Source organism: Haplochromis burtoni, unplaced genomic scaffold (genome assembly GCF_018398535.1).
Source record: "Haplochromis burtoni strain Fernald_Lab_line unplaced genomic scaffold, NCSU_Asbu1 Contig_161, whole genome shotgun sequence".
In the NCBI taxonomy this organism is placed as follows: domain Eukaryota; kingdom Metazoa; phylum Chordata; class Actinopteri; order Cichliformes; family Cichlidae; genus Haplochromis; species Haplochromis burtoni.
Genome location: NW_024582522.1, coordinates 176,891 through 193,602, shown reverse-complemented (window position 1 = coordinate 193,602; position 16,712 = coordinate 176,891). Strand labels below are relative to the sequence as shown.

General features: G+C 39.8%; 1 protein-coding gene across 2 annotated transcripts in view; it reads right to left on the bottom strand.

Moving 5' to 3' along the window:
- The window catches only part of gpc6a (glypican 6a), a 142,668-nt gene extending 126,373 nt beyond the window's left edge, over window positions 1-16,295 (bottom strand). For both annotated transcript variants that reach the window (XM_005932697.3, XM_005932698.3), the window contains exon 1: window positions 15,646-16,295. In XM_005932697.3, coding sequence (XP_005932759.1) covers window positions 15,646-15,805 — 160 coding nt within the window. In that variant the 5' untranslated portion in view covers window positions 15,806-16,295. The remainder of the gene's footprint in view (window positions 1-15,645) is intronic.
- Window positions 16,296-16,712: the final 417 nt, after the last annotated feature.

The window sequence follows — 16,712 nt, the reverse complement described above, 5'->3', positions numbered from 1 at the left end:
AAGCCTCTCAAAAGTGACATTTTCAAGTGACTGGATATAACTGAACCTTTGCCCTTTAACAGACTTTCACACTGAAGTGTCAAGAAATGTATTCTGTGTTCAAATCTATTGTATGGGTCACAAAACAGGTACACTGCAAAATATTGGAAGACTTTATCTTGGAACTGTCAACAGTTACTCATATGCTGATACTGAGTAGCATATTTTAATAAAAATATTGCTGTCAATCGAAATTGCTTTTCCCACTGAGCTGACAGACTGTGGTCAGTGTTTCCTGATTCCCACCGCTATTCTCTATCACATGACTTTAGTTTCCTCGATAGTACTGGCAAATTTTGAAAACTCAAATGGTGCAACAGATTGCTACATTCATACTAGGGAAAAACCATGGTATGAACAAAATTACTGCGATCAAGTGCAATGATCTCGTTGCCTTTGAAATTGCTGCTTTGAAGATGGGGACCAGGTGTGTGACCAATCACAGTCAGTTGCTGTCTTGACTTTAATTTTGTGTTAAGACAGCAATAAAATGGCAATAAGATGGTGATGATTGGGGAATTACATGCAATTTGGGAATTAACTATGATAAATCAGTAAACATTGCAAATCTGTTGCTATCTACACAGAAATTCACATCAAGTACTTGTACTCAGAATCCAGCCAGAACATCAGGTTTGTGGAGACATTTCTCCACAAGTAGTGATGTAGTTGCTGCAAGATGATGGTTTAACTGCAAAATGACATACAGTAGGCACCAGGCAGTATATAGTATAATAGTATACACTGAGTCAAAAGGTGTAGAACCAAAATAAAATCACTTAACAACCAGTTGAGTCGAGTCCCCTACTGCAAAGAGACACATCGCAGACAAGTTAGCTAACTCAGACTGATTGCAATGTGTCGGCAATCTGTCTTATGTTTATGAATAAGCAATTATTTACTATATTCTGTCTGCAGCCAGTACAAGTTGGACCACAATCCTTTGGATATAAGTTGCCTGCCACTTGGTGATCTGTGCAAATGTCTTGTGATCATAAAGTGGTCACTCAACCTTTGGGTGATCAGTTGGTCACTCTGAGTGTTTGCAGTCAGTCACTGCTACTTACACTGAAAATGAAACTGTGTATGTAGTAACCTTCAAATAATTAATGAATCTAACAGCTAATCTAATAACAAATTGAATTCCCAACTATTGGGATAGTTATGTGTTGTTTTTCCAGTTTTCTTTCTTTGTACTATACGGCCACAGGATTCATCAGTTTAGTCTTGGCATTAGCAGAAAGGATTCTATATCCTGCAAGTACATCTTTATGTATAAAATGAACTTAACTATAAACAGTTTCTTTTCTGTGGCCTGTTAAACCTGGAAAGATGATGGATGGTAATTTTTTTGGTAGGATGGAATAACACATCAAACAATGCACACTTAAGAGCTTTTGTGAGCATGTTTGCACATTCTTTTTATGGTGTTATTACTTGTCAACAGAAATCCACAACCTGGAAGTAAACCCAATTACTGAGTTAACTCACATCTGTCTGCATGTTGAAGTGGGAAAAATGCATCAAGCATGATTGATCTTACTGCTGCTCTGCCATCTGGACCTCCTCTCCATCACCCAAATCACCCACTTTCAACTTTTTTCCACAGGGGCTCGAGACCCAAATTGAATATGTCCAAACAAGATGACACAGATAATTCCCACAATTGCTCCAACCATATGTTACCACACTTGGAGACTACTGAAAGATTTTTTAATTTTCAGATAACTTACAAAAGTTGGAAACTGTGTTACAGTAATGTATAGATACATATATGCTTCACAGCGAAATGTCATCATTTCATGATGCCTTTGCCAATTTTTTACCAGTTCTGCCCTTCATTTATCCCCAGCCTGTGTGCTTGATACAACATCAGAGTGTGTGCTAATAAAAAAAAAAAACACTTTGAGTATGAAATAAAAAAGACAATATGCAGATTGTTTTGCTGTGATTATCTCTGCTTCCATTAATGTAAACTGACAGCATAGCAGATAGGCAATAAAAACAGACGAGGTAATTACATCTACAGTCTGTTCAGTACATCTATAATCAAATATGTACTTTTACTGAATGCCCACACAATACAGGTGTTTGTTTGGGTTAAAATCCCAAAGGACACTTTTTTCTTTTCTTATTTTTTCTCCAAAACTCTTTTGCTGAAACAATGATACGTGCTGGAGGCATTTCCATTTCACACAATAAAATATCAGTACTAGCCAGTTCTTGTACCTGAAAAAACATTTTAGTTAAATGAGAAGCTACTGCAGATTTGGAAATATGAAAAAGGCTGTATCACAAATTGTAGGAAATTGACATGAACCTTAGATAGCAATTTTTGAGGGAAAAAGAGAAGCAATTTAGCAGCAACGGTAGAACAACTTAAAACTCTCAAATCTCTCTGTGTTTCCTGCAAGAGTGTCCATATATACATACAACAATTTGTTTATATATAAAAGCGTTACATACTGGTAATTACTGTAAATACCTTCTTCTACAAATTCGATTTATGTACTAACTCATTCTTTTAATTAAGTGTAAATGAGGGAAATAATAACTGTACTATGTTCAAAATCAATAAGAAGGTGATTTGGTTCTTGTTAGGTCACACTTTGACTTTCTATCAACATTTTCTCTCCACCAAGTCCGCAGCCTTTCTCCAACCATAAACCGATGTTCTTAATGCGCTGATAGAACCATAAATCAGTTTAATAATGCCCTAGTTACTAGGAGTTGTTATCAGTGTCATGGTGGGCAACTTCAACTACTCTTGCCCAACACAATTTATTCCTTCACATTTACAAGGAGTACTCGCTGAGCTCTTAGCATTCCACCCACCTAGCACCTTTATTCTACACATTTTAACTCCATTTCTTATTCATTATTGCTTAAATTAGCATTTGCATTGCATTGGAGTTCTTCGGCTGCAAACCTGGTATCTGGAACCAGTGTGCATTAGAGGACCTCTCCAATAAATGTCAAAAATATCCCATCATATAAGTCAAGCACTTTTGTGCATATTATGGCTAGTAGTTTCAGTCATGCATTCAGTTTATTAAATTGGAGCTGCAGTATATTGTATAGCTACATGCCTCTGGCATAGTTAATGGCTGTGACCAATTTTCCAAACAGGATTTACACCAGTCTACAGTGAACACTGTATAAGGAAAAAAGAACACAAGAAGCTATGGATTTGAGAAGAGGTGTTGCAGGATTATGTGTCTGTGAATTTGAAATCGCTTATTTCTTTAATTTCAGCTAATGCTCAGATAAATGGTCATCATGTCAGTGTTGTTCTGGAGGACACGAGTTAGATGAGAGAAAACTCATAAGGCACATGAAAGCTTGCAGAGGGTTGACAACTCCTTCTGGAGTGAAGTACTGCGTCGTAAAAATTTATTTCAGAACATGAGTATAGCTGCCTGGTCGAGGCTGATGCTTTGTTCACTGTAAACCCAGGTTATAAAAAAATTGGTAAATCACTTTGGATATCTGATAGGGAGAAATTGAGGAAGTGGGTATTATCAAGAAAGTAAGCAACAACCATGCATCCACTTATCCAATTCAGCGTTGTGATTGGGCGGGACAAGAGGCAGGTTGCCAGTCTTCCGCGGGGCTAACACAAAAAGAAAGACAACCATTCCCACACACAGTCATAGTTGGTCACCAGATAACCTAATGTGCATGCCTTTGGACTGTAGGAAGAAGCCAGAGTATCTAAAGGAAACCCACACAGGCAGAGGGAGGACTGCACACGGAAAGGCCCCAGCTGGCTGATGGATTCAAACTCAGTTCGCACTCGGTGTGAGGTGATGCTGCTAACCACCATCGTGCCGCCCACTATTTGTAGCTTTGCTCCTGGATTATTTTTATCTGTAAATTTAAATATATTGCATACTAAAGTTATATTGGCAATATAAGTAGTTCTTCTGGAAACTAGCTGCACTTTTGACTCCGATATCGACAGAAGCTGTCAGCTTCTCACTTCTAATTACTTTATTAAATATTATCAGAGTAACTCATCCATATAAACTGATGCAAGTGCAAATTTAAACAGTATTGTAAACTGACTTCAATTAATGAATTAACTTGATTTAATTTACTGGACCTGCCTTCAAGTCATTTTCTCTGTGTGTATATGTTCTTCTTCGATCAATTTCTTCACAGGGATTAACCAACAATCCTAAAACAAACAAGATCTCACTCAAACCTTGAGGACATTTGGTGGGAACTTTCTACAGCTGTATTTATTTCCCAACGTTTTAGTGCATTTTATCACACTGGTTTAATAGTAAAGGCTAGAAGGGAAGAGGAAGAGGCATACAGTGAGGTTAAAGCCTTGTACTCATTCTCTGGATTCATCATGCTAACTGGTGCATGACTCAGTCCTAAACACAACAGCTGGTGGTCTGAAGAGCCCGCGGTAGAGCCCCGGGGTGTGAGTTGACCAGCCCACTCATTTACCGGCAGCTTACACAGGGGACACAAAACAGCAGGGTTCTGGGAGCAAGAGATGAGCCTGGCATCGTTTCATATTCTAGCACCCTGCAGCTGCCAAAGAACAAAGATGAGCCAAGAAGCATCACAATGGCACCTGTTTCATCTTACGGGTAAAGAAATTAAGGAGTTCAGAAGATTTAAACACTAGACATCGGCTGTTCAGTCCAAATGAGCCTTTCTGAAATGCCTTCTTTCCAACAGCACTTGAATTAGCAGAGCTGAAACTATTAATGCAGATGGTACTGGTAATCAAGCCTTATCAACCTTCTTTGACTGACAAACACTAAGACTACATAAGCTTGTCACATTTGTCATCGCTGGGCTCCCTGAAGCTACACCACGTGGCGCCACTCAAGTCAGCGGCATGAGTCTAGCCAGCCTAGATGGCTTTTCTTGCAAGACGTAACTGTATATTCGCAACGGCTATGAGGATAGGGGATTTAAATGATCTGTTGGCTCACCCCCCTCTACTTCTTTAGTTCCAGATGAGATCCGATGTCTTTAGCAAGTTGCAACTTGTACATCGAACATGCCTCATTACAACCTAATTTTATGGGAAAAAAAGAAGAAAATGCAATATACAGAGCCATGATACATACAGGATGATGGCTCCAGAGCTATTAAAACACACTCATCAAACTGCACATGCTTTTTCAGACAAGCAGAATCATTTTAATTAATATCTAAATTGCAACACCTCTTTGGAAATCTTCTCTCTCTTGCTATGTTGTCGGCAGTTTAATGTGTAGATTTTTAGCATTTTACCAGAAGTGTATAATAAAAAAAATTGGGGGCAGTTTAATTGCGGCTCTCATATATTTCTGTGTGAAAGGAATACGGCCGAGAAATTATGTAACACGGGGTGAAAGAAGACGAGCAGACCTTTGACACAAAAACAGTGTCATTATATCCCCCAAGGCATTTCACTGCAAAGCCTATTATTTAATGTTATAATTAAAGCCCGCAAATGTGACTGGGAGGGTTAAGATCTGCCCTCTACATATTTGCATTAATATAAAAATAATAACGACCTCCAATTAGTCTCTCCACCTCAAAGCTGCAAACGAGATCACACTAAACTAGGTCGTGAACTTGTGTAATCAGTATAAATTTCCTAATTTATAACTGGAACAGCATGTCTTATGCTGACTAACAACTGCTGCTATTTGAAAATACACTTTACAGCAGATTGTCACGAGTGTTGCAAGGTTAGCACTGTGATATCCTCTTGTGTTGTTGCTTTGTGAGGCAACATCTATTCACTGGAGAGGCGCGGGCTTGCAGTTTCACATCTTTTGTTAAGAGTGTCTAAACCAAAGAAATGGACTCAAATAACAGTTTTTGAAACATTACAGCACAGTGACACTGATATGAGGACTTTTTAGATGAACAAATGCAAATGACATTTATTTATTTATTTATTAATTCATTTATTTCTTGTATGGTTTGAGAATGAGAGAAGTAGGAGCAGCACACACCTTCACACAGACAGCTGACTGTGAGCACAAAGCCTTTATTTTTTTGCCACCTAATTCCCCCAAACTGAAACTGACTCTAGGAAAAGACAGCACAAAGTATCAGGACCAAAAACATTTCAATCAAGTCACCAGGCATGTTAAATCAACACTGTATAAACGAAATAAAACAGGCACCTTTACTTGGGGTAATATACAGTGAATCACTCATTGCTTTAAAGCTGAAAGTCAGTTGTTTGCTGACATTCCAGGCTCTGGCTACCTAAAGGCCTAACGTATTTACCACAGATAGTAAAAAAACATGGGCATAGCATCCAGATCAGAAAAATTAAGCCAATCCAGCAGTGCCTTAAGCATGCACTCTATCTGCCACCAGATGGCCAGTGGACTCGTAGTAAAAATCTACAAACATGCTGAAAAAGCATTGAGGACGGGGCTAATGCAGCAGTCCCCAACCTTTTTTGTGCCACAGACCGATTTATGTCTGACAATACTTTCACGGACCGGCCTTTAAGGTGTCTCAGATAAATAAAACAAAATAAAACCAGTACCGGTACCAAAAAAAAAAGATTTGTTCATAACACAGAGGAAAAGACCCAGGGAAACCGAGTTAACGATAAAAACGATTTTAAAAAATGATGCTAAAAACCAATAAAAACCCCGAAAACCATCAATTTCCCACTCGAGCCTCAACTCTCGCAGCCCTCAAACGACTCATGGACCGGTCCGTGGCCCTGGGGTTGGGGCCCGCTGGGCTAATGTACAATAAATAAAGAGAATTTAAGACTAATTTCAAGACACTTTTTTACTTGACCTGACATAATGATGTGTTTCTTGTTTTTCAATGCTTGTTTTTTTATTTAATTTTGTTAGAAAAAAGAAAGCAAGAGCGATTAAGTAATTATTGTATTGAAATATTTATTTTTCATAATTAATTTGTTCTGCTGTGGCTTTCTTTGTTGTGAAAAACATTTAGATGTTGGAGCATCTGCCCTATTGATTTTGATACAACAGCCCCCTGTGGTTTCGCTACAGTTAAGCCACCACTGAGGCCTTTGAGGGGTAGACAGCGTCTATGTATCTTTAACACAACAAGCGTGTCATTGTCAGCTCTGTGATGCCTGTGACACCATCGCTGTCTGCATTTGTTGACAGCATCTGAAGTTTCCATGACAATTTTTGTACACAATGTTTATTTGTACTTAATGCTTGTTTACTTCCAAGTCTCCGAGGGGTGGCTTTTTTTTTTTTTTAACAAATCACCTCAGCCATGTGTACATGTCTGTGTCTGAAAAACACAAATAAAGAGTCCCCAGTGTGAAATGTATTTGCATCCTTGACACCTCGATGTGATATACCCACGTGGCTTTCCCAGAGCACAGTGTGGCTCTCATCTCACTAAGCCCTATCATTGGTGTCAGGCTTGGGACTTCTATTCAGAGACTTCCCTCCAGAGGCAAAGGGCTCTGTGGGTAAAAAGAAAGACCATGGCAATAAAAACAACAGAATGCACTGGTTCTCTAATGTACATAATAAATAATTGTAGGAAAGCCACAAACTCTCTCACAGCGTAGAATAGAAGTGATTAGTGTTTGCCGTGTAATAAACAATGTGTTTGATATGGCTTTAGGTCGAACCTGAAACACTAGTAGGGTAGCAGCCATATAATCATGTATAAACACATGTTATTTTTCAATGTTAACCAATTATTTGACAATGTGACACCCACTTATTTTCCCTGCAGCGCCCTCACCCACTGGTAGAGGAATCCTAGAGGGGCACAATTTCCACAGTGGAATAATGCCACGTGTGACGTTGTGTGACAGTTTAGTTTAGAGAATACTTTTCAACAGTGCAAAATGCACACAAATACCACAAAACATCACTAATCCTTCAAGTTCAAACTTCCTTCTTGTATCCCAGAGCCAGTCTCGCTATCATTTCAACACGTGGTTACTCGATAATGCTCTCCATTACAAGGAAAGCTTTATTTCATTAATCATCAATTAATGCTAATTTTCTTTTGTCTCTGCTCCAAACGTTCAATCACACCCCACACTGCTTATTTTCTAGTTCCTCTCAAGGCTTGAGAGGGTAGAGATTCTTAATCCCCCCCTCCATTACTGATTTAGGCCAGCAGTTGATTGAAAACTGGAAAAAGCGCTATAGCAGGCTCCTACGCTACCCGGAGGCTTTTCACACTACTCAGAAAAGAAAAAGCCATACATGGTACAGAGGAAGGTTCCAGAAAGCTTGCAGACCTTGTGCATTTCAGGGATGAATGCCTGCAGAGGGCTGACAGATTCTTCAGGTCAGGACAACTGTCAGACATTCTTTCACCATATCTGAACAGCACCACAGGAGGATTCACAATCAAACTCATTTAGCTCTTCCATGCACACAATCTGTCTCACCAAATGAAGAACAAAGCACGTTTTGTCATTTTCTACTACAATAGAGATGCAAAGCGAAAGAAACACCCAGATAGTGAGGCTAAACTGCTGCAAATACACACACAAGGAGATGCACGTCCACATGCGCACAGCCTAATCTCCCTCACATCTAATTAACTGTTCTCTCTGAAGATGTATACAGGCTGGCAAGAGACTTATTTCCAATTTGGCAGAGCCAAGAGTATCTTAATGGGCTTTGGAAAAAAATTGCCCCTCAGAATTTTTATATGGATATTTGCTGGGCAAGGGCTTTTACAGCAGTATTCCCACACTTTCAGCAGAGGTCTGATGTGTTTCCATTACTTAGTGATTAGGCATGCAGACACACACAAAAAACAAATAAATACATTAAAAAAATGATAGATAGATAGATAGATAGATAGATAGATAGATAGATAGATAGATAGATAGATAGATAGATAGATAGATAGATAGATAGATAGATAGATAGATAGATAGATAGATAGATAGATAGATAGATGAAGCCATTTCCAATCACACTATCCAGGTGGTATTGCAAGGTGGATCAAAATCTGATGGTATTTTCTACATTTCCCATCAATTTTGACAAAATCTCCACACCACTGGCTGAATGCAGCTCCAAACCATGACAGAGCCTCCACCGTGTTTTACAGATGACACATGGCGCAGACACTCACTGTTGCACCTCTTTCCTGACCTCCTCTGTGAATATTGTTGAATATCTGTACAAAAGATTTCAAATTTGGATGCAGACCTGTAACCCTGATTTAAGGTCCAGTTCTTGTGTAATTTGGCACACCTCCGCCTTTTTGCCTTGTTTCTCTACCTTAAGAAAAGCTTCATACGTGAATATAACTTTTTTTTTTTTTTTTTTTTTTTTTTTTTTTTTTGCCTGTCCCGTTTGGCTCTTTTGCCATCAGAATTGTTGTCTAAAGGCAAAGAAAGATGCCCAACGGATTTACTTTACCAAATTGACCATCCCAGCCTTGCCGTAATGGTCCATTTGATTCACCTTTTATTGTTTATTTTATTTTCACTTACTGAATACGGGACAGACTTGACTGGGGGAAAGAAGGGGAGAAAGAAAGAGGGAAAGAGAAACAGCTGAGAAGAGGGACGGGGGAGAAGGGCAAAAGACAAAAACCAACAGAACGGGCAGAGAAAAAAAAATGCATATATCAATCACCTGGGTCACCTGCTGAGAAAGAAAAAAGAAAGCAAGCAGAAGAGAACAAGAGTAATAGAATAAACAACATCACAATGATATATGGGAATATGACAGTAAATACTAAATATTAAACATTATTGTGCAGCACATAAGATCAACAGAACACAGTGTGCTTTGAGGTAGGAGCCAAAAAGGGTGTAGTTTGTGGGTGTGACCACCCGTGTGTACACCTGTGAGCATGGACGCGCTTGTTTTTTGTTTTTTAAAAGGTTCCTTCATGTAATAATCTGCTAGAGGGTGTGGGGGGGCCACAGCCCCGTCCTCCAGGGTATGAAGCAGGTATGGAGAAGATCAAAACTCCAGACTAAAACCATTTCTGATGAGGCTTCAGTGAACAGCAGATGGATCAACTGAAGGGTCAGATGCATCTCAGGTCCTGTGTCAGGTCTTCGCTGGATTTTTTCCTGTTTCTTAAAAACATGACCTTCAAATACTGTGCATCTGTTGTAGATCGTTTTTAGGCCTCCCATTTCTTCTTTCCTCCACTTCAGTGTCTCCAAATTTTCTCAGTTTTCTATGGACACACTGCACATCATGCTGAAATATGTAGGATGTTATACTAATCGCTCTTCGGGAATCACCAATACAATTTTTAATACTGAGTTATCTTTGGCATTTTCTTAGATTCAACTAAAGAAAGTGAGTTAATGTGGATAAAGATACAATTTAAAACTGGAACTGCTGTGATGTGTCATGCCCCTTGAGTAAGATGTGTTATGCTTTAATAATACATAGGGCTGTATTAAATGGCTTAATAAGCAAACACAAAAGTCCCTGTGAAAATGATGAAATGATGAGGTACAAGGACTGGAATAAAAAAGCAGCATGTCCAAAGAGGAGTTTTGAAAGACCTCCACAAAGCCTGTATTATTACTCATCGAAACAACTTAAGAAAATTACAAGAAAGTCTGGCTCCTTGGAAGAATAAAAAGAAATTAGACGTGGGCTTAAACTTTTGCACAGTATCTCTCTCCAAACACATACACACATGTATACATACATAAATAAAGAGTGAAAGAGCCAAAGAGACTTTAGTACTGACAATAATATTAATAACTGTGCTATATACTTAAGCTTCACAAGCGTCCTAACATTCAATCAAGTACAAAAAGCAATGTTATCCGATATCTGGGTTGTGTTTATAGGAATTTGGCATCTGCAACAGCCGAGCACAGATCACAGCGATAAACAGAGTTGGAGCATCAGGAACTCACACGAGGGAAGACGATGCTGTATTGTGTAACAGCTAATAACTGTTTTGCTCAGACAAATCAAATAATATTCTTTAAATTTGCTATGGATGAACCCCAAAGGTAATTGTTATTCTTGAAAAGGGAAACATAAGACTCTGCGCAGCACTAACAGGAACTGCAGCACATCGAGCGATTTTGTTTGAAAGCCATAGCAAAGAGTCGAATCCACCCATGAGAATCCCAACTGCTCTGTGTAAGTAGATGTTGATATTAACAGCAAAGCCTCAGAGAAAGAGCTCCGTGGCAGGGCCTTACTGAAGCATTCACAAGCAGATGTGCTTTTGAACAAAGGGCTGACAATCAAGCAGTAATGTGTGTGATGCTATAAAGGCTGACACATGAGCACAGGGGTGATCCTCACAGGCTAGCTGTACTGCTGGCTGACTGCTGTATAACCAAGCATTGGATGGCATATCAATAGCATGGACACTACAGTAGAGGAATCACAAGTTCAACCTGGTGGAGTTTAATGAAGTTGTCCAAGAGCCTGTTTTAGACATTTTTCAGATCCAACAGTGTATTTCACTACCTCCACTCTGTCCTACCCACCTGCTCTTGGCACTCTTCCAAGAGACCTCTTACTGTATGAAAACTAAAGCTGGTAGGATTTTTTTTCTTACTGCCATCTACATCTCACTGCTCCTGTACTGTAAACCAACCAGAGCACTTAAGAATCCTTGAGCAAAACAATATCAGTCTTCAAACACCAAAGTGTCTGACCTCCATCTAAATGAGTTCATTCTGTCAATTCACCCAATGTTTGCCTTAGTGCAACAGATATTAAATTGCACACGCACACACACACACACACACACACACACACACACACACACACACACACACACACACACACACACAATTATATGTATAGCACAAATTGTCACTTGTGTACTTCTTTTGCTAAATGTTTCAAAGTCAAGTGTTATTGGTATTATAACAGAGAGGAAGTGATTGAGAACAAACAGCAACTCAGCCACAAAGTGGTATGTAACGTATAATCACAGAGCAGTCGGGCGCCGGTTTAGCTCCCTGAGATGAGCAGGCGACCACACGCTGTATAGCTGAGAGCGGCCAGCCCAGGTTTGAATCCGGCCCTTTGCCTGCATGTCTTCATGTCTCTCTCTCTCTCCACTTTCCTGTCACTCTTCACTGCATCTATATAATAAAGGCTGAAAAAAGTCAACTAAAAAAATTAGAGAGAAGCAGCACACTAAGGAGCACAGTGTGCAGAGGTCACCAACTTCTTGCAGAGTCAGTCACTACAGACATCTAAACCTCATGTAGCCTTCAGATTATGTCAAGAACAGCGTGTAGAGAGCTTTGTGGAATGGGTTTCCAAGCAGCTGCATCCAAGCCTGACATCACCAAGCACAATGCTTCATTACAGTGGTGCCACTGGACTCAAGAGCAGTGGAGAAGTGTGCTTTGGAGTTATGAATTACACTTCTACTTCTGGTGATCCGGCGGACGAGTTTGTCTGACTGCACTGTGCCAAGTGTAAAGTTTGGTGGAGGGGAGGTGGGTAATGATGTGGCGCTGTTTTTCAGGAGTTGGGCTTGGCAGTTTGGTTCCAGCTTAGGAAACCAAGACATTTTGGACAATTTCATGTGCACAACTCTGTAGGAAGAGCTTGGGTATGGGCCCTTCCTGTTCCAACACCAGCGCACAAAGTAAGATCCATGGATTAGAGAGTTTGGTGTTAAAGAATTTGGCGCCTACACAGAGTCCTGACTCGAACTCGATAGAACACTTTTGGGATGAAATTGTGAATTTGACTGTGAGCCAGCATCTCGTTCAACATTAGTGTCTCACAAAAGCATTTCTGAAAAAACAGTCCAAATGCCCAGTGAACACTCCTAAACCTCATGGAAAACCTTCTCAGAACAGCAGCAAAGGGTGGGCCAACATATCATATTAAACCTTATCGGTTAAAAAATGGATGTCACTGAAGTTCATATGTGTGTGTGAAGGCAGACGAGTGAATACTTATGGCAAAATCTATCTATCTTTCTATCTATCTATCTATCTATCTATCTATCTATCTATCTATCTATCTATCTATCTATCTATCTATCTATCTATCTATCTATCTATCTATATTACATCTGTTCACAGTTCAGTAAATGTGATTGTCCAAAAAGCAGCAGGATAGTTTCCACCAAATGTGCTGATTTTATATCACAGTTAAAATTCGTAACCATTATTACCGGAAGCCCTTGTACCATTAAAAAATGTAAAAGTTAGTTATGAAATACATGGCAAGTACAAAAGCAATTTTTTTCAACTGGTTACAGATTTTTAAAAATGATGTATCAGTCAGCTGTAAATCCATGGAACATTAATTTGAGGTCTCTCTGTTGCACTGAAGGTTTACCGGGTTCTTTACTTTCTGGATAAGTTTTATGACCCCACAGCCCATGAGACTCATTCAGACTCTTTCTTTACTGTAGGTAACACTGTGTGGGTGGAAGAGAGCTTCCACTTAGAATTCAATCAACAAACACAAATAAATAACCAACGGAAAGGTCTGTTTTTTCAATCTTTGTTCCTCTTCATTTCATTATGATTAATTGTTTAATACTAATTAAAATAAAGCTAAAAGTGTCGATTCAATAATTATCACCCTGTTATATTTCATAACAGATAAACATGTGGGTTTGTCACCTCTGAAATAATGCAGCTCAGCTTGTCAGTGGCAGAAAGCTGTCAAAATAATTAGCTTATGCAAATGGGAGCTTAGAACCTGAGGAAGCCACCTCTGCAGAAATAATAAACCTGTGTGTTTTGTATCTAGAGGCATAGCAGTAGCATGACATAGCAAATGATGGAGGGATGAGCGCTAACGCTGCTCATGCTGCTTACCACACGTTTGTATTGGCATAGCTAATTAAGCATAATTGAGTGCTTTCTACTATCCCTTCTCCAGAGGCCCATATCTACCCTCTGTTGTATTTATGCAAAGGTTATTTGGAGACAAAAACAATCCAATTACCTGTAGAGTACTGGCTTTGCAAAAAATGCAACAAGGACTTGGTCACAGGCCCTCAAAACATCTTGCTCTATAATAAAACCAACAGTCTTTGACTTTAACATGTGGTCAAATGCCACGAAAATTTAGTCCTTTAAGAGCTGTCAACCAAAAAAAAAAACTTTGAACATGAACTTAAGCTTTGAACCGCAGTTCACTCGAGCATCCTTGCAATGCCAAAGTATTTTAGTGCTATTTTACTTTTTTGCACACCCTAAGTTTAATCACAAACCATCAAAAAAGGAAAGACTAAGACATCAGAAATCACCATGCACCCCTGGACTCATTTAGTTCTAACTATGAAATACGATAAATTTCTAATACACGTTCACACATGCAAGATACAGACGCTGGCTAAGATTTAAACACACATTCAGTCATTAACAAAGCCATCATATTCCCCATCATGCCAAAACCATGTTAAGACCATATAAGAGGGCTCTGTGATCATTATGAGATGACACTGCCAATTACCAATACAGCATTTCCGTTTTGTCTGTAAGAGGCAATAGAGGGATTAACTTCAGGACTCTCTGCCTCTCCTCTTCCCTCTCATGAAGCAGGCTATGTTTACTGACTAATCTCTTTTCTTGCTTTAACCATAAATGTGATTACCACTACACAAGAGATAATAAAACCCCATATCTTAGCAGTACCAAAGAGCATGAATTAAAACCTAAGCTGTAGCCTTGAGGAATATCTAAACCAAATAAAATCCACAGCATAAGAACTATTTCATGTTGGGTGCATACAGCCCCCTGCTGGCAAACACTACTCACTATTTAGCCAAATCCAACACAACAAGCTCCATGATCATCTTCTGTTGAATATGAGCAACAGGTATGCAGACACTTTCCAAAGGTATGTTCTAGTGTCACTGTTCCAAAGTCAGTCCTTTACTTGCTCCGATTTACAGACATGAGGGAATCTCAAATGTGTGTTTCAGCAGATTACACATGATGCACTCACATATGAGTCTCACTGTTACTTTGATTCTTACTGTCACCTCCGCCAACTCTTTAAGGAGAGGAAAACCTGCCTTTAATTGTCAATGAAGTTAAGTGTTTGTGCATTAACCAAATATTTAAATTGGTTCATAAAATGTAAAACACACACACACACACACACACACACACACAGGCGATGAAACTACACGTTGAGATTTTTACATAAAGAGCAACATGACTAATGCTTTTACGCATGCGGCTCACTCCTGGTGTCTGTTTGATTGTGGATAAGAAATGAAAGGCAGCTCAATGTGATTCACCACTGAGCAAGTTGGAAATGGAGAGGACCACGCGACCTTCAAAGAGCAAATATAAAAAAAAAAAGACAGAAAGAGAGAGAGGATATATAGATATAGACCGATTCAGTCGCAATGGCATCCACTGAACACTTTTCAAATACCGACGAATAAGTTCAGATAAAAGCTTGGACAAAGTCGACCTCATGGAATATATTAGGAGAAAAGGCTGATACTTTTCATGAAACCGCGGAGGACTCTACATGAATCCGCTATTAAAAGCGGGGGTGAAATGCAGCATGTTAGTGACGGGACATATTAAATGGTTAAAGGTCTGAGGGAGATCACAGAAATTATTGCAAAATTGTTTGATTTAAGGGGAAGAAACGAGACGTGACACGTGGTGAAGGGGGCCAAACGCCTCGTTGATTTGTCAGTTTCGCCTACCTGATATTTCCTGATGAGGTACATTGACGAGGCTGAATCCTTTAGCGTTATAAGCTTGTCTAACCTCGCTACAGCTCCGCGCTTTGCTTTCACCACCGGATGACAGGGACAGCACCGACAGAGTACATAAGGCGACTTGCAGTCTCCACATCGCATACATCAGTGAAATCCTTGATAATGTTTCACAGAGAAATAAGAGATCCGATAGAATAAGAGAAATCCCACAAAACAAAGCCTGATTGAACGATTTCTCCAGTCTGCGCGTTCAGATTTTCATTTTTTTTTAAAGAGAGAGAGGGAGAGAGACTCCTCACTTTAGATGCTGGTGCTTCCACCTCATTTTCCCCTCGAAAAGAAAAGAAATAGCCAACGAGTCAGATCGGTCCCAGTCTGAACAAAATCCTCGTGAAGAAGATACCTGGTGCTCAGTGTGCCAACAACTTCTCCAGCGCACGCACACACCGCTGCCCAGTGTTTATGTCAGTGTGAGGAAAGCGAAATGCAACGGAGACGCACGCTGCACAGCGAGCAGAGCGCACAGGGCAGGGCAAAACATGGAGTGGAGTGGCTGCGACTTCAGCAGCTCACATCCAGGGGCGCGTACTGTCCTCTGCCATTTATGCATTCTCGGTAACGCACACTATCGCACATTAGAGTGGAGACACATGTTGGAGGCGCAGGGAGTGTGGGCGGAGTACAACGACACACTGGCCACACACTTGAGGTTATTTCCTTTTAATGTCATCAATCTGATGTTGGCGCACGAAATAGAAGAACCCTCTGTGACCATTCCGTGTCTTTTAATGAATCCAATCGATGGGAGTAATAAGAAGGAAGGCTAGAAAACTCATCGAAAAGATAAGGCACAATATGATCTTAGCAGCTATGAACATTTGTAACGCACCAAATCCTGTTTGGAGCACCTCAGAGGACTGCGCGTTAACTTACTGTAATTTCCTGGACACATAACCCCAACACGACCTTTGGTTAATGGTATACCAAGTATTCATGAAATGCAATGTTTCAGGCAACAAAACAAATACTAGTGGCACAAACAGCCACAACAT